The following is a 19,304-nucleotide window of genomic DNA, read 5'->3' as shown; positions in this document are numbered from 1 at the left end:
GTTTTGATTGCTATCATTTATGTTATAGGCATTAATTGCGAAAAAAGAGTTGCAATTTTTTTGCTGGAGTTCGCTAATTGTGGGCTAGTTTCTTTTAACTGTCTTTTAGTCAGTGAAGCCACACATATATAAAACTGTGCCTATCAAATAGTACTTTTTGAAACTTGCAACATTATTTGCAATTCAAAGGCAGAGTAAAGAAGTCTGTGCTTGTTGGTGAGAAAAAAATTAAGAATGATGAATTTGAATAAAATTTGGTCTCAGGGCAACTTTACAGGCTTCCTTGTATGCTGACCAGCAGAAGTCTACATTATACCTTTGCTGTTTAAGTGCTGCTTAACCTTATTTCTGAGAAATCAGAAAAATACTACTCTTCCAGTACTGGTGAGTGTGCTAGATTGAATGTACAAAGAATATAACAACTCTAATGCGATAACTTTAAAATTGTTCTGGAGTTTTAGGGTGGTTAATGAACATAATGTGTAAGACTCACCAGAGTGAAGAAATTAAATCTAACATTAGAGAGAAAGCGATATATTACGGAAAATTATTGTTCTTTTTTTTTTCTTCAAGACATTAAAAAAATTCAGATAGTTGATTGAAAGTGATTGTTGTTTTTCTTTTTTTTTGTTTGTTTGTTTTTCTTTTTAGTAATTGAATAATGAATGTGTTTTTCCAAGAATTAAGCTGCTTCTGTGAATGATGAACTAACGTTTACATGAGAGGAATACACAGCAGATTGTATGAAGTTAGAAAGTTGTATTTTTTACTGTGTAGATTGTGAGTGCTAGGTAAACCTAGTCTTCATGGACTCCTTCTAAATTTATTTACTGCAGTTGATTTTCATGTGTGTAGAGTGAACATTAACATAAAAAAAGCTCCCAGCAACAATGATTTCTCTAAATGGTAAGAAAATATGCCTAAATATACAGGTCCAGATTTATTCTAAATTATTTCACTTCTTGACAAACAAGGAAGACCCTGTAGTCCCTGCCCCTGGAAAGCAGTTGAAAAACTTAGGAGGTACATTTGATTTTGTGAAATCTCTCAGAACCTAGGAATGACATGATAAAAAATTCTAAACCAAGTTTAAACACTGTTAAGTTTTGAAAAATATTACAAAGATATCATATTTGATTTAATGAAAAGATGTACAGTTTTGCTTTTCTTGCCTTATTAGGGTTCTTTCCAAGCAGCTCTCAAGGATGTGATGCTTTTCTTCGCCACAAGATGACTCTGATTTCTCCCTCAGTATTAAAAAAGTATGGAATTCCTTTTGACAAGGTACATTAATGTTTCTTTTTACACTCTACTTTCATGTATTAAATTAGATTACGTTTAATATAAACATTGTTGTAGTAAAGGTGAGGCAAAAGGTTTTTTTTTGTATTTAGGTAGTGGCTGCATGAAAATATATGTTAGAACTTCCAATAGTTTTAGCTGGGAATTTTCTGCCATTAAACAGTTGTAGCCATTACCGCCTTCCTGTGATTTTTTTCTAAGGCATTACTAAAATTTCTTATTTTTAGTTTATTTCCATGGTAGCTTAGATGGGATTTTCTGTTGTCTGAAGCAGTTCTTAACTCACTGCTAATTTAAGTTCGATACCTAATATTTTAACACAAGTGTTTAATTTCTTTATGTCTGTATGTTGCTTTTCTAATGCAGTTAAATGTAACTTTATTAGGATCTGAAAGGTTTAAGGTGGAATGAAGTCAGAAGAACTATTACTTAATTTAAAATCTATTTTAAAAGCTGTAACATAGTAGAAAAAGAGCGAATGATTATTCTTGACTGTTAGGTAGTGGTAGAATAAATGTTTGATAACAACATTATACAAACAGAAACTGAGAAAGAATAATCGTCTTTGTGGATGAATTTAATACATAGCTGCTTTTAAAAACATGTAAAGTATTCAGTTTCTTTTGCTTTCTACGAGATTTTCTGTATCATTGTTTTCCACTTTGAACTTCCTATAGGTGCCAGCTAATGTAATATTTTCAATGCATTGTTTTGGGGTTTTTTAAGTGTACTTATTCTATATACACTTTGTAAATTCTAAAATTTTAAATTTTGGAGTTCTGTAAACCTACTTAGAAGACTAGAGCTTGATTCAGAAGGTCTCCTGCCTGAATATCTGTTTATCTTAACACGGAATTTTCAAATGACTTTTGATCATTAAAGGGCTATGATTCCTGGTTTCCCATTGCACAGATTGTTTTAAATTGTTCAGAAGAACCAAGCAATATACACTTTTTCTCAGTTTATTCCCACTGCAGTGTAGTTGCGTAAACTATCCTTGCCACACACCTTGCTTACTGTTGTGGTTTCTGTTCTTGTCTATGTGCTGTTTATTTATTGATATAATGTGGGCACGTGTGTACAAATTTTGCTTAACAGGTTCCCTGGCCTAAAATATAGGATAATGCAGTGCTTCCTGTCTGGTTTAGTTGGTGTTTTTCTAACAGTATAAAACATAATAATAATAATAATAATAATAATAATGTGAATATTTTCATGTATATTTTTGCCCAACTGGAAGCTAAACACTAGACAGGGGCTTGCTCACTCCCCATTGGTGGGATGGGGAGAGAATTGGAATGATAAAAGGTAGAAAACTCATAGTTTGAGATAGAGAGAGTTTAATAGGGAAAGGCAAAGCTGTGCACCGAGGCCAAGCAAAACAAGGAGTTCGTTCACTACTTCCATGGGCAGGCAGGTGTTCAGCCATTCCCAGGAAAGCAGGGCCCTGTCATGCGTAACGGTGACTTGGCAAGACAAATGTCACCACTCCAAACGATTGCCCTGCCTTCTTTTTATCACAGCTTTATGTACTGAGCAGGATACCATGGGCTCAGCTGTCCTGGTTGTGTCCCCTCCCAACTTCTTGTGCACCCCCATCCTTCTCACTGGCGGCATGGTGTGGGGAGCAGAAAAGGCCTTGATGCTGTGTAAGACATGGCTGGCAAGAACCAGGACACCTCTGTGTTATCAGTCCTGTTGGCAACACAGGTGGGATGAAGACACAGATGTGTTTTATGCCTTTTTGGAATATCACTTCACTTTTCATGCTTAAGTCAACCTATGGGTAAAATTGAGGAAGTTGTAGGCATTTAGAATGACACTGCCTACCTGGGAAAGCAAGCTTTTTTGAATAAATTACTCATAAAATAAGTAGTTTGTTTTCTGAATGATGTATTATCATATGGAGATGTAGTTGCTGAGTTCAGTTTTTGTAATATATAGGTAAATATACTGATTCCCTTCATAGCCTTGTGCTTTATCATGAAGTGGCAGGTGAAACTTTCCAAGCTGGAAGGTTTTATAACCAGATTTATAGTTTTGAATTTACGGAACATTACTCTGAACAGTATAATTTTCAGTAGTTGGTGTTTAAAGTAGCATATTGCAGAATGCCAGCATACTTATTTTCAATATGACACATGTGAGGTGGGGAAAGGGAGTTGATCTTTGTATTTTGGTGTCTTGATTATTTCTGTATTCTAATTTAGAGGATAATAATCCTCTAAAAAGATGGGGGGAAAAAGGAAAAAAAAGTGCTATAAACAGTTAAATATTTAAGTTTGGTTCTATCACCTAGTCTTTGGAGGAAGCAGACTGTACCCAAGTGTAATTGTAATTAATGGGATTCAGTGAGAAAGTGAATAGAGAGAACCAGGCTGTGATCTCTCCTGGCTTAAAGTGATAGAAGTGGAAATGTGCTGAATGCTGATAAGTCAGCCTACGCCTACCAGGTGGCAGCTGAACTGCTGCTTGTTGCAATAGAACACCTGCTAAACTGTCAGCAGTGGGAAGGTGTATTGAGATAAATTTTGGAATCGTTAGCATTGAGAATAATCTTTCTTAAACATTCCCACGGCGATTGTTAAAGTGCTGCAGTAACAGTTACAATATATGCAACTATATGTGCATTTGCATGTATATACTAAATATGAATCTACAAAAAATTTAACCATGCAAAATGTAAGATCCATTTTTTTTCTCTAGCCTTGTTGGCTATTTTTCTTGTTTTCCTCTCTTTCCTTCATCCCTTAATACAATCAAACCCAGATCTCTTTGAAGTGTTAACCCTGTGTGTTCTTGCATTGGGCAAAAAAGCACACAAAGAATTTATAAAACTATTAGATAACAATTTTGAAGGAGATTGTAAAAGCAGACATTGAATGTAAGACAGCTATACCAGTAGAAGGCTGAGATTTAGGACATGACATTAAAAAGAAAAATGTTTGAAGTTGTGAGCTTTAATTTTGGTGATTGTTTAAAATTTAACCCTTTTTCTGGTTTTGAGTCATAAGGGTACTCAGAGTCATATTTGTCCTTCAGATTTTCTTACTGTATTGCTTGTGCAAAGCATTGCCACACATTGAAAACAACCTATTTAGACTCTAAGAAGTCTCCTTATTTTCCTGTAATCAACAAATGCATCTTGTTGAATAGTCATCAGTCACTGCTCAGATTATTTGCTTCTTTAAATGGATCTGTTTGCTTTTTAGTGGGCCTGTTGTCTGATGTGTGTTTTATGTAGAATGTGTATCAAACAGAGCATGGAGAATATCTTTTAATTATTTACTTTTGTATAATCTACTTTATTCATTAACTCTTATCAGATAATTCAGAAGACAGTGTGCTATTTCAAGTCTCTGACTAGCCTGTCCTTGATAAAGTCTCTGGTGGTCTGACTTTAAGAGATTAAAGCTGTCACTGTGTGGAGAGAATATTAGTGGTTGACAAGAAGTGCTGTCTCCTCTTTTCTCCATGTAGGAGAGCAGCAGTCCATCCTAGTAATAGGAAGATGAGATTTCTCTCTTGAAAGAGAATAATCTGACCAGTGATTTGTTTATGTTACCACACATTTTTTTTTTGTAGTTTACTCTAAAAGCTTTTTAAGTCTGATACCTCTCTTAAAACTAGTGTGAATTCGGGTTATTTTTGTAGATACAAAAATATAATTAATTACTGTGCAGTGAGTTTTAGGTTGGCTTTTTCTTTTCCTTTTTTTTCCCCTGCTTTCTGTAATATTTTGTTGAGCCAGTGGTCTTCGCACACTTTTCTTTTGATTGAAGTCTTTTGAAATTACCCTTGCTCAATCTCTACAACGTCAGAGTTTAACTGTAGTCAAGCTTTTCATCTTTTAGAATTTCCCTCTATCCCACTTGTCCTTTAGTTATGTGAAATTCTTGTTGCCAGTAGTGCCAACGTGCTTCTGCTCTCTAAAATTTTGCCTAAAGAGAAAGAGGGGAAGGACAGTGGCAGATTAAAACTTGTGTTTTAATAGCCTTATCTTGAGATATTCTGCACATTTAGGCATGGTAATTGTGGGTATTTTGATCTAGCCTGTCTTTGCTTCCTCTCAGCCAGTAAAAATGATATGTTCTTCATACTGTCTTCTAGTTCTTTTTACTTCCAGATTTTATTATCAGTGAACCTCTGCTCCAAGATTAACTTTTTTGAGTTCTTTCTGAATTTGTTAAGTATTACACCTAGCTATGTATTTTAGAGTAAAGAGCATTGTCTCAAGTATACTGTTTCTGTTTGTTTCTGTTTGTATTAAATCTCATCTCTGTGCAAGGTAAAAAAATTATTTGTTTTAGTTAGTTATAAAGGCATATGTAGTTTTTATTGCTTTAGGACCAGAACTGCTTTGTAATGTGGTTGACTTTGAGGTTTTTTAAAGTTTATTTATTTTGGCCTTCTGTGTTTGTTTTTTTTTTTATTGTTACAGGTTACCCAAGAGGCAGGAGAATTTATGATCACTTTTCCATATGGATACCATGCAGGGTTTAACCATGGTTTTAATTGTGCAGAGTCAACAAACTTTGCCACCATTCGATGGATTGATTATGGAAAAGCTGCAAAATTGGTAAGTCATAGTGCAGAAAATTGATGTGTAAGGAAATATTTCCTGTGGTTATTTCTTTGTGAGAATCTCAGGAAGGTGATGAGAAAGGGACAACTATTCCATCAGGTAATACCTTAAGCTGCCATTCAAATTTTATTTATAGCTGTTATTTTGATAGTAGGTATTATACTTCCAGCAATATATATTCCTCACAGTAGTGAATTTTGTTTGCAGCTGAATGTATTTATTGTTCTTCAAAACCAGTTCTGTTTGTGGATATTTTTAAGTTGAAGCTACATACACAGAGGTTAATATATGTGAAGACAACTGACTTCTGCTCTTAAATCTCCTTTAAGCTCTATTGTTTGTGAAAGCACTTTAGTTGAACTAGGAATTTTGGTACCTGGAAAGAAACATAAATAGTGAAACCTCAAAGTTTAAAGAAACAAGTTCAATTTTTTTCTTCTTTAATCAGAAAACTTGTAGTACAAGATAATAAAGCAACTGTTTGAGGTGTATATAACTGAAGATATTTTAGACTGAAATCTTGTTCTGTGGTGTGCATGTCTTCCTTTCTTTTGTGTACAGCATAGAATCATAGAATCTGTAGTGTTAGAAAAAAATTCCAAGATCGCTGTGTCCAACCTTTGACTGAAGACCACTGTTACCAACTACACTGTAGTTTACTAAGTGCCGCATCCAATTGTTTCTTGAACGCATCAGGGGATGGTGACTCCACCACTCCCCTGGGCTGTTCTTCCAGTGCCTGACCACCATGTCAGTGAAAACTTCTTCCTGATGTCCAACCTGAATCTCTCCTAGCGCAGCTTGAGTCTATGTTCTCTCGTCCTGTCATTTTTTGTGTAGGAGAAGAGACTGACCCCCACCTTGCTACAACCTCCTTTCACGCAGTTGTAGAGAGTGATAAGGTCTCCCCTGAGCCTCATTTTCTCCAGGATGAACAACCCCAGCTCCCTCAACCAATCCTCACAGGACTTGTGCTCCAGAGCCTTCACCAATTTCATTGCCCTTCTCTGGTCTCTCTCCAGCAGCTCCATGTCTTTCTTGTAGTGAGGGGCCCAGAACTGAACACAGGATTTGAAGTGTGGCCTCACAGTAGCAATCCCTGCCCTGGTCCTACTGGCCACACTGTTGCTGGTACAGGCCAGGATGCCATTGGCCTTCTTGACCACCTGGGCACACCCTGGCTCATGTTCAGCTGCTGGCACCAGCACCCCCAGGTCCTTTTCCTGTGGGCAGCTTTGCAGCCACTCTGCCCCAGCCTGTGGCACTGCCTGGGGTTGGTGCGGCCCAAGGGCAGGACCTGGCACTGGGCCTTGTTGAACCTCACACAATTGGCCTCAGCCCATGATCCAGCCTGTCCAGATCCTTCTGCAGAGCCTTCCTGCCCTCCAGCAGGTCAACACTACCACCCAGCTGGTGTCACCTGCAAACTGACTGATGGTGCACTCAATCCCCTCATCCAGGTTATCCATAAAGACATTAAACAGAACTGGCCCCAGTACTGAGCCCTGGGGAACACTGCTGGTGACCGGCCACCAGCTGGATGTAACTCCATCCACCACCACTATCTGGGCCCAGACATACAGATGATTTTTTACCCTGTGAACAGTGTGTCTGTCTAAGCCATGAGCTACTAGTTTCTCCAGGAGAATGTTGTGAGGCAGTATCAAAGGCTTTGCTGAAATCCGGGCAGACAACATCAATAGTTTTTCCTGTGTCCAGTCCATGGATGCTCATAAGAGGAGATCATGTTGGTCAAGCAGGACCTGCCTGCTTGCTCACAAACCTCTGCTGGCTGGGCCTGATCTCCTGGTTGTCCTGTACGTGCTGTGTGATCGTAATCAAGATAATCTGTCCAATAACCTTTCCTGGCACTGAGGTCAGGCTGACAGACCTCTAGTTCCCTGACACTTCTTGTTGATGGGCATCACACCGCCAACCTCCAGTCCTCTGGGACCTCCTCAGTTAACCAGGACTGGTGATAAATGATGGAGAGCAGCTTGGTGAGCTCTTCCACCATTTTCCTCACCCTCCCTTGGGTGAATCCCATCTGGCTCCATAGAGTATCTGAGTGGCACAGCAAGCCACTAACTACTTTCTCCTGAATTACAGGGGATCTGTTCTACTCCCTGTCCCTGTCTACCAGCTCAGATTGCTGAGATAGAGGTTGCTGTGGGATAGCTTTCTGACTGAGGCAAAGAAGGCATTAAGTACCTCGGCCTTTTCTTTAGCCTCGGTGATTGTGGACCCCCCTGCTTCCAATAAAGCATGGAGATTTTTCTTGGCCCTCCTCTTGCTGTTGATGTATTTATAGAAACACTTTTTATTGTCTTTGACAGCAGTGGCCAGTTGTAGTTGAACTTTAACCTTTCTAATTTTCTCTCTACATGACCTCATCACATCCTTGTACTAATCAAGAGGTGCCTGCCCCTTTTCCCAAAGGTCATAAACTCTCTCCTTTTCACTGAGTTCCTGTGAAAGCTCCCTTTCAGCCAAGCCACACATTCTCCCCACCATCTCATCTTTCAACCCATAGGGGTGGCCTGCTCCTTAGCCTTCATGACTGTGCAGGGGACTCTCCAAACCAGTGTCCTGAATAGGCTAAAGTTGGTCCTCTGAATGTCCAAGGTGGAGGTTTTGTTGACCCTCTTCCTTACTTTACCAAGAATTGAAAACTCCTATCATTTCATGGTCATCTCTGTTTGTAAACTGCAGGTCTAGCAGGGCCTCAATCCTGATAGGCTCTTACCAGCTGTGTTAGGAAGTTATTTTTCATGCATTCCAGGAACTTCCTAGACTGCCTCCTCTGCTGTGTTGAGTTTCCAGCAGGCATCTGGCAAGTTAAAGCTTTTCCTAAGAACAAGGTCTAGTGGTCATGAGTTTACTTCTTCCCAGGTGCTCACAAAATACTTTGTCCACCTCTTCATCCTGGTTGGGTGGTCTATAACAGACTTCCACCAGGATGTTTGCGTTGCCAGCCCCCCTGACTCTTACCCATAGTTGTACAACCCTATCATCACATAGAGCTCTATGCAGTCAAAGCACTCCCTGGTGCAGAGAGCCATTGCACTGCCTCTACTTCCTCCCCTGTCCCTTCTGAAAGCTTGTAGCCATGGATGTATAGGTAATGAAGTACGTGTGCAAAACCAAAAAAGTGGGCAATTTATTCAGCAGAAGTTTTTTACTGTTTTTCGATATTCTCTGATTTTAATCAGTGTTAAGGCTTATATAAAGCCTTAGTTTCTATTACTAAGAAAAAGTTTCAGTCAGAGGCATTTTCTGCATTGACTTGTTTGTAATTGGAAAAAACCTTTCCAATAGCAACCTCGTTAGTATATTAGTTAATACAATGATGTGGAGTAAAGGGTAAAATCAGCTGCGCTAGTTTAACAGCCCAGTAAAGAGAGTGAGCTCTTACTTGACACTGGAGATTGAGAAACACCTTCATGAGAAAGTTCTCAAATAACAGAAACTTACAAATTCAGGCACTAATGATTATTTTTGTTAATGAGATGGAATATGCTTCAAAGGGAAAAGTTAATGAATATTTTTTCCCCCTGTGCTTTGTATGCACATGTTAACAGTAATGAAAGTTTTGAGAATCTCTGTACACATCTAATGTTCAGACTGGTCTCTCCCTTGAATAGGAAAATTCTGTTTTTAATAGCCCCCAGATAAGGCAGCAACTCTAAAGTTAATTTTAAACTCCGAAATGCATTTGATAACCTATACATTTGATCATTTGAAATTTCTATGATTAGTACAATGAAACAAAGTTGAGAGAACCATGGATACACAGGAGTTAATTGTGGCAGGTAAAACTGACTTTGGGTTTTAAAAGATATGAACGTCATGCAGCTCTAAAATTGATTCAGCTGAACTTCAAGAATGGCAAACTGCATCTTCAGATGTAGCAAAGGTGAGGTGGTACTCCCTGGAGGTACCTCCCTGACAGTTTTCTGGCTTCGTATTTCTTACGTTTTTAAAAGATAGTTTACTACCTGGTGTACAGCTTTCCCAGTGCAAACTGTTAAATGTTTTATGCCTTCAATATGCATCTCTATTATTGTATTATACTGTAAACTTAATGTCATCTTTAAATTCAGTGGAGTTAGATAATTTTTTAAAGCTAGTGTAATTGTGTTGCTTTACACCACTCCAAAAATGCTACTGAAATGCCGAAATTTTGCCTAGGAAGTCTTGGCATATACATTCTTAATACGGTTTTATTTTGTCAAAATTCTCTAGCATATGGATGAAACCTTCATCTTAGGACACTGTATTCTGCTTGGTGGCTATTGTACATAGGAGCAGTATTGTATATGCATATATGATACATATGTGTGATACAAGAAATTAAAGTATTTCTCGGGTGTGTGCAGTTAAATTTAAATACCTACAAGTTTCAAAGTGGCATCAGAGCAATAATGACTAATCTGTGTCTATAGAGAAATCTTAGATACCATTGTCAAATATGAACTGCAGTTCCTTTGCCAAATGGTCAGAGACCTTAATGTTATTTGCTTAATTCTTAACACTTATTACCACAAGAATAAGAATCAAAGTTTACTTTTCTCCTCTCCTCTTTTCTTAATAGAAAAGAACATGCTAGAAAGTACTGATGGTAGGATTCTTTTTTAATATGGAAAAGCGTATGAAGAAAAAAACTAAAGGAAATAGAGTGAACTAATTCTCCATAAAACTTACTGGTATTTGTTTATGCCATACAGACAGGGTAAACAAGACAAACAAAGGAAATATTAAAAAAATTATAAAATCATTAACTTTTGAAAAAAACCTTTAGGATAATCAAGTCCAGCCATTAACTCAGCATTGCCAAGGCCACCACTGAAGCATTCCCAAAGGGTCACATCCACAGGTCTTTTAAATTCCTTCAGGATGGTGACACAGCCACATCCCTGGGAAGCCTGGCCAATGCCTGACGCTCTTTCCATGAAGAAATGTTTCCTAGTGTCTTATCTAAGCCTCCCCTGGTGCAACTTGAGACCATTTGCTCTTGTCCTTGTGACTTGGAGAAAAGCTCAACCCCCACCTCGCTACAAGGTTCTTGCAGGCAGTTGGGGAAAAGGAGAAGGTCTCCCGTTACGGCAGATTATCTGACAGAATTTACTCGGTACCACTGCATTACCAGTAGCTGAAATACTTATTTCTAACAAAAAAGACTTCTACTTAGTGAGTCAACATCAGATCAGCTTTTTGAATGAATTCAGGTAAACTAAATGTTAAAGTTCAAAACCTGGTTTTTAAGGTTATCACTTAGAAAGCTTTTGTCTGCACAAGTATTTGCAAAGACTTACATGCACACTCATAAGAAAATGCAAGTATATCACCCACCGTGACTCCAACTCTTTTCAACCTGCTAACAGACCTAACAAAGGGAGGGGAAGAAACCAAAGTAATAGCAATAAATCTTAGCACAGCATTTATGGCCTCAGTTCATACAGCCAGCCTTTCACTGTGGATTGCTCTCAACATAGGCAGTTCTATCAGCGGGCAACTCCCTTGCCGGAAAATTATTATGCGAGCATTCAAGTTTGAGACTGTGTTTCAATGCTGCACAGACACCAGCTAATAGGGAGAAATCCCACAGCAAATTACAGGATGCCCAAGGAAGTTACAGGCTCATGCTGCACTTTAGTAATCATCCCGTCAGCTTCAGAAGGTAGTGTTGGCAGCTTCTGAGCCAAGTGGAGCAAAAATGTACCCACATTGTTCTAGGACTATGTGAGGACTATTGAGGTTGGACTTGCTAAGGGGAAAAAAAGAAAAAATCAAGAAAAATTGCACTGTTGTCCTTCTAATAAATATTACTGTGTATACAGTGCCTTCATGGGGAAAAAAAATTATTACATGCTTTTGGTTTAATAAATGTATATAAGTGTTAACTTAATTAACATGCTTTCTATTCACAGTAATTTTATGAATAGCTCTTGAAGGTAAAACAAGATTACTGAATCTTAATTAAAAACAAAAATCCAAATGAACTGCAGCAGCATAATCAATACAAATTACATTATTTAAATTAAGCAAAATTCAATTAAAGGCATTCGCATTAAATTTATTCTCTTTGCATTCAAAGCTTTTCCAAGTCAAACTGTTTTGTAACAACTTTCTAAGCAGCACAGCAGTCAGTAAAATTCCATACTATTCTAAATTAGCCATTATGTGCTAGACACATCATTTTTATGAAACAAAGTGCTGATTAGGTTACATATTGGATTTGAGCAAGAAAGTCAGGGTAAGAAAAATCCACTTTACTCTACAGACTTTTTCTGTACAAAGGTAATACACTATCACTGTCCATTCGGTTTTGGAGACCCATATTGCACAAGCAATTGAATAGCTCTATTCAAGTTACCAACTCTCTCCATTCACAAGACAAGTACTTGATGAGTACATGGCAGAATACCTGTCTCACACAAAATACGAATCTGCCTACAATATCTTTTATTTTTCATTCAGGTGTTTCCTGGATATTTTAAACTGGACTACCCTTTAGAAGCAGGCACTGTTCTAGCTTTCTAGGGCAAACAATGTTTTTTTACATATAGATACATAGAAATATATGAAACTTCAGGTCAAAATTCTCCCTCAGAATCCCAAGAACATGGGATGTTACATGGCAAAGGTAAGGTCAGGTGATTTTGTTATTAAGATCTAAAAGACAATAATTTATCTGATAAGGTTTTTGAACATATAAGAACATATTACATACAGAGAACACACTGAAAGTCAGTCTTAACTGAACTTACTTGGTTACATTAGTTATGAAAGAATGAAGTAACTTATTTCATGTACAAGGTCTTGTAATGAACCAAATGGAAGTGCACATTCCCGAAAACTTTAATGCGTTTTTTTTTTTTTTTGTGTTAATATTTTATCACAATTAATATTTTATCAATTAAGAGGTGACTCTATATATTGTCAGAAAAAGATGACACCTTCAAGGTGATTGATTCTACCATTTTTCCCAGCAACATAAAGGTTGTGCGCACTTCAGGCAGAAAGACAAACTTTAAAAACTGAACACAACCACACTAGCACTGAGGTCTTAATTCAACTTTTTTTGCTATAAAACATTTCAGAAAATTATTTCTCCTCCTTTTTGTAAAGCATAGCAATATGTTTTGTTGTGGGTTTTATCCAAAATCAAACCGGTGCAATTTACACAGTTCATTTAAGACCCTTTTCAAGACTTTCAAAGCTTAATAATTTCTAACTTGTAGCATATGAACAAGTTCTACTCATTCAAGTAGCAATCACAGTGGAGAGACTAAACATGCAGCTGAGGCATCTGCGTGTGTTCAGCTCCTGTTTCACATATCTGCTAGGCTACATAAGCTCACTGGTACTAGAAGTAATGCCTACACTTTATTTACCCTGGTGTAGTTACCTCAGGATGTGAATATATAATTTATTTCTCTTCATTCATAGAAGCCTTCTCTACTGCTCTAAATCAAGGAATTGTGCATTTATACTTACAGTGTTTTATTTCAGAAGCAGGAAGTAAATAAATCATGTGTTTCAAATATATGATACTGTTACTCTCTTCTTCATTTTTAGATAATATTCCCCAGACTCTCAGAAAAATAGTGAGAAAATTGCATGCTTATCTCTACGATGTTTGGCCTGAACCAAACTAGCAACTACAGTACCTACTGCAGGACCAGCAGAGGTGTAGGTTGTCCCAGTAAACACATTAGGTAGCTGAGTGAGAATCATTCTTATACAAAGTTTTACCTCTACATACAGAAGAGATGAAAAAGGAATAAAAAAATGGAATAACAACCTAACAAAACCCAATAACAAACAAAACATTAAAAGAATCATTTGAGTTCCAAACCATGTCAAAGACAACATGAAACTGCATGGAGGAACACAGCAGAATGGTTTCTAGTATCTTGAACTCTCTGATGGTTCAAATGCAGCATTAAAATGGTTCCAAACTGAATAAATAAATAAAGAAATGTAACTAGTACTAGTAGTAGTATTTGGAAGTTTTGCTTTGTGAGAAGAAAGGTTGGGTGGTGGCAGTTTTAAGAGACCTTAACCCTAACATTTAATTCACCTTTCGGCCTATCACTATAGGTCACCTTCCAGTGCCAAAACACAAAATTAATCTAGCAAGACTAGAGAACTGACTTCCTCTCAGAGTACGAGAGTGCAGTTAAGACTGAGTCTTACATTTGCAAAGAGTATCAATAAAAGAATACAATGACAAGTGACCCAGTTCAGTTGCCCAGGCATGCACTGACACCTGAACCGCATTCTGGTATATACAATGTCTGACTGAGCTCTAAATATTACACTGGATTCGTTGAAATTGGTAGTCTTCAGCCTAGACATAGGAAGGTAGAATTATCTCAGATGGTGTCAGACACCTGTGTTTCAGCAGCTGATTCAAGCCCAAAGAGTCCATGGGGTGAATCTCATATTTATGAAAATAATTTCTACATTAAATTCTACTCTGTTTAAAAATCTGGAATGAAAATAGTATCTCTCTACAGGCTATGACATTAATATATAGACAGAAATGTACATAGTGGCAAAACTTTTTCCTCAGCAAATTGAGGATAAATATAATCTGCATTCTCACAAGAAGTAAGGAAAGGCAAACTTTATTGATTTACTCAAAATTTTATATAAATTATATTCTGAAAAGGCAAGTTTATTGTAAATTACTGACTTTTTTTTTTAAAAAGGAAAAGTTAAGTGAAAGCTGCTATAAAACAAAAACTTCTAAACATACACCAAATATGCCAACTTGGTACATTTTTTACGCTGATACATGGAACCTCTTAAATATCACATAGAGAAAGAAAGAGGAGGATTAGATTCCATCATTTCTACTCACTCACAGTTGCCAGAATGTACTCCAACATTTAAAATATTACTTTATGGAATTCTCCTCTCCTTACTTAATCAAAGCTCCATGTAAGAAAGAAGAGGTGGTAGTATTGTTGGTTTGACTTTTATTTAATAAACAGTGCAGCAACTTGCATGAGAGCCCTGTGCCAGAAACATACATGCATAATGCTATTTACACATACTCTACATCACACAGAAAAAAAGTTGTGCTAGTGTTGGAAAAGATTAATGAGAATACACTGGAACTTCAGAACCACAGAATACACTACTCACAGACAACAACAGTACTTGCACATAACATAGCTCAGACTGTGAGAAGACAGAAACACCACCATACAATATTTCCTATGACTTTATAACCAGATGCTCTACCAAAAGAGGAAGGTGCAAAAAACCCAACAGAATATGATTCTACTAGAACAGGTAAAAATACTGTGATCATTACTATTCCTTTCTACTCCTAAAACCTAATACTTAATTCAAGGTGTCACAGTGCTAGAAATCCAGAAATGTGCAAGTTACTGCCCAGTGGGAAACAGACATTCTCCCATTCCAGCAGCAACTTTAGAGTAGGAAATTTTAAGAGATGCTGTTCTCAGGAAATTATGAATTTGTGATATAAGAACTAAACAGAGGCAGTAAATGATGGCAGTAAGATAAAAAAAAAATATATATATAAGTAACAGATCAATATAAAAGAAATAAAAAATAGAAAATTCCATGGAAACTGCAAAGCAGAGAATGACACTGTGATTATAAAGTGAAATGTCAAAATGCAGAATGCACAAGATTTGTTCTGAAGTAGTGGACTAACAATACAGACCAGAAATGGAAAGCATGTCTGGTTCCAGAAACCTTGTAAAATTTCATTAGCAGACAAGTCAATGATATAAGATGGCTAATTATGATCTAGCAAGTAAAAACATTGATTTGTACAGCATGAATGATGCTGGTATTGTTGCAGACTGGTATCAAATATATCAACATGCAGTGTTTAAAAGAAGTTCTAAAAATCAAACTAATAGAGTAAGTTGATAGGTAACTCATGAGCATATGCACATAGCTATTTCTGACATTCAGTGTTAAACCACTGCAGTTGGGGTAAGGAGATACTTTTTAAACCTACTTTTTAAACCTTTAAATTTAACTCACCCACATTTGAAAAAAAAAAAGGTACAACTGAGTTGTATTTTTTTTTCTTTTTGAGCAGACACTTCATTGTACAAAAGCAACCTAAACATAATCCTCAGTAGAAAACAAACATTACCTGAATAAATTATGACAGGTGGAAGTGGTTTTGTGTAGTAAGTATCATTTCTCCTCTGATAAAATTAGTTAAATCATACATATTGTGTGTCGATATATATTTCAAAATAAATACACTGTTTGGATAACATAAGCTGGACATGGCTGTCTTCAAGACAATGACTTTCTTGTACCCAAATAAATCAAGATATTAAATAACTTTTCTTCCCTTTGAAACAGTCATAACTGCTTGAGGCTGCTGCAGCACAAAACCAAAATATCTTCACATAGGTCTTGAAACAGTCAAGCTGAAAATCTAAGCCAAAGTTTCATTTAACAGCCTGTCAGTTTTTTGATGTGAAGCTAATGAATGCAGTGGCAAACAAATCCATCAAACCTAACATCAAAACAACTGCACTTCATCCCACCAAAAGGAAAAATACAACCTGCAGGCCAGCACTTTGATCTAACCTATCCATGGAAAACAACAAAAAAAAGCAGTTGCTAAGCAGCTACCACTGAAGAATGCGTGAGTAATTACTGACTTAATTTTATGAAAGAGAGCAATAATACTTAAGTACCCCTAGTTTCAAGTAGAAAAGGTTGGTAGACTTGTCAGGTTCTACATATCAGATAACAACAAAAAGCTTCCCAGCACCAGCATCGGAAAACAAATCACGTCTTAAAAGGAGTTGCAGTACAAAAGAATCATTACAATGACTAGTAAAATCACCTAGTGTGACGCTACCCCTGAGAGCAGGCAGTAAAATTTACATACATTTATACTGAGAGAAAGTCACCAAGTGGTCCCACAAAACAGACACAGTAAGCAACAAGAGCAGTATTCATAAATGCCAGTACTTTCTCTGGAAGCTTGTGAAAGCATGGACAAGGGATGTCTGAGAGCTGTGAGAGACTCTAGACAAGAATTTGGAAAAGCAGCAGAGAGGGGTCCTTTTTTTAGCTGGGACAGAACTAAGTTTCTTCCTAGTAGCCAGTACAGTGCTGTGTTTTGGATTCAGTATGAGAATAATGTTGGTAACACACTGATGTGTTTTGGGTTTTGCTTAGTTGCGCTTACTCTACACACCAAGGACTTTTCAGTTTCCCATGCTCCAACAGCAAGGGGATTCAGAAGAAGCCAGGAGAGAGCATGGTTGTGACACCTGATCTGAACTGGATGAAGGGATAGACCACAGAATGTCATGCCCAGTGTATAAACTCAGGGGAATTGGCCAGGAGGGGCCGATCATGGCTGTGGAATGAGTCAACATCATCAGTCAAGGTCTGGCTGACTCGCAGACTTCTCTTGGGTTTTATTCCTTTCTCTCTCCTTGCCTCACATTTAATTCTTATTATATTATCATAATAGTTTATTTCAATTATTAAACTGTTCTTATCTCAGTCCATGGGGTTTACCTTTTTTTCCCCAGTTCCCCTCCGCATCCTACCTGGGGATAAGGGGAGCAAGCACTTTGCTTCAGGCTGGGGTTAAACCAAGACACAGGGCACTGAGGGGATTAAAACAGTAACCAGAGGAAAATGAAAGGAAATAAATTAAAATAATCCTAACTGTATAAAGAAGAATTAAAGATCCCTAGTCAAAACTGCTAGTATCACCAGACTCCTGGACACACAGAAGATACATGTGTAAATATTTCTATTCACCAATACTGACTGATAACTGAACACCAAACTTTTTTTCCCACACAAGTTACCTACTCAGCACAAATCAAAGTAGATAGCTAGAAAACATACAAACTAACAGCCACTGACTCATCTGCTTTATCAACAGTAGCAAAATCCACTGGAGTAAGGAAACTCAAAAATGCACTTCATGAAGCCACACATTTCCAGCCTACTCAAATTAATATAGCACCATTAGGAAAACAAGAAATTTCACAAAAGCCTGAAGAAACCTGCTAGTTGCCCCTATTTCATACCATTCAATTATTTTTTTCAGCAGTAAAGAGCATTCCACAAATGAAAGTCATAGGATGGTGAAAATGATTAAGAGTAGCTAAAACTTAAAGCACCTCTCATCCTCACAGAACAACACAACTATACTTGCACTATACTTGTGCGCTCAGCACTACCTCCCTTTGTTTCACTAAGCTCTGACATGTCCACACACCAGCACTCCACCAACATCCCTCTACATCGCATCCTTTTGCCAAGCATCTTAAGGAGAGGATGACTGACTTGTTCCTTCCGCCAGATTCTCCTATTTCTCTTCCTGTGTGTTCTTGACAATGGAAAAAGACAGCAAGAACTACACTTCTCTACTCTTCTCTGGAGCTGGGAGGCTTTTAGTATGTTACTAAGTCAGTTACTTACCCAGTTTTGTTGTTTGAGAGGGTTGTTTGGATTTTTTAATCTATTTTTCACTTCTACTTAATTCTGTACAACTGAATTTTGTCCAAAAGCAAGCTAAAAATAGCAGTTGAGCTGTAGCAAACAGCACACTGGAGGTGCCACCTAGTATTTCTTCTGGTATGTTGTCCCAGGTTTTCTCCCAGCTAGAGTAGAGTTAATTTCTTCTCCGTAGCTGTTACAGTGCTGTTTTAGATTCAGAATGAGCACTGTGTTGGTAACACACTGATGTTTGGGGTTTTGCTAAGCTGTGTTTATCCCAAGTCAAGGAATTTTTTTCCTTGTTTCCTGCTCCACCAGTGAGGAGGTGAGCAAAAGAAACTGTGAGGGAGCACAGCAGAGACAGGCCACCAAAACTGACCCAAGGGATATTCCACACCACAGAACATGATGCCCGGTATATAAACTGGGGGGGAGTTACCTGGAAGGGGCTGATCTGGGTTCGGGAAGGGAGGTCGGGCTGTGGCCAGTGGATGGTGAGCAGCTGCATTGTGCATCACTTGTTCATTCCCTTTTTATTATCATTATTATAATTTACCATTATTACTGTATTTCACTCTATTTTCAATTATTAAACTGTTCTTATCTCAACATGCAAATTTCGCTTTGGTTCTCCTCCCCATTCCACTGGGTGGGGGAGGAAGAGAGGTGGAGTTGATGAGTGTCTGCATGCTGTTTCATCTCCAACTGTGATTAAAACCATGATAGTCTTGCACAAAATCTAGAAAACAAGCTGGAGGGTACATCCCTGCTTACACGATTCAACTACTACAGGTAGTTAGGGGGCACACAGGGAAACCAAGACCACAAGTTTAGCATTTTTAAAGACAGAAAATCATTGTTGGAATTTGCATTCATAGTCTTTTCATCAAAGTGTCCAATACCAAGGGTCAAAAAGATCTCTTATTTAACG

General features: G+C 37.6%; 1 protein-coding gene across 9 annotated transcripts in view; it reads left to right on the top strand.

Moving 5' to 3' along the window:
• KDM4C (lysine demethylase 4C) overlaps positions 1-19,304 on the top strand; it is a 297,838-nt gene that overhangs the window by 51,042 nt on the left and 227,492 nt on the right. For all 9 annotated transcript variants that reach the window (XM_032095412.1, XM_032095416.1, XM_032095415.1 and 6 more), the window contains exons 7-8: positions 1,181-1,284; positions 5,744-5,881. In XM_032095412.1, coding sequence (XP_031951303.1) covers positions 1,181-1,284; positions 5,744-5,881 — 242 coding nt within the window. The remainder of the gene's footprint in view (positions 1-1,180; positions 1,285-5,743; positions 5,882-19,304) is intronic.

The sequence above is a fragment of the Corvus moneduloides genome, chromosome Z (genome assembly GCF_009650955.1).
Source record: "Corvus moneduloides isolate bCorMon1 chromosome Z, bCorMon1.pri, whole genome shotgun sequence".
NCBI lineage: Eukaryota > Metazoa > Chordata > Aves > Passeriformes > Corvidae > Corvus > Corvus moneduloides.
This window is presented reverse-complemented; position numbering and strand designations above follow the sequence as displayed.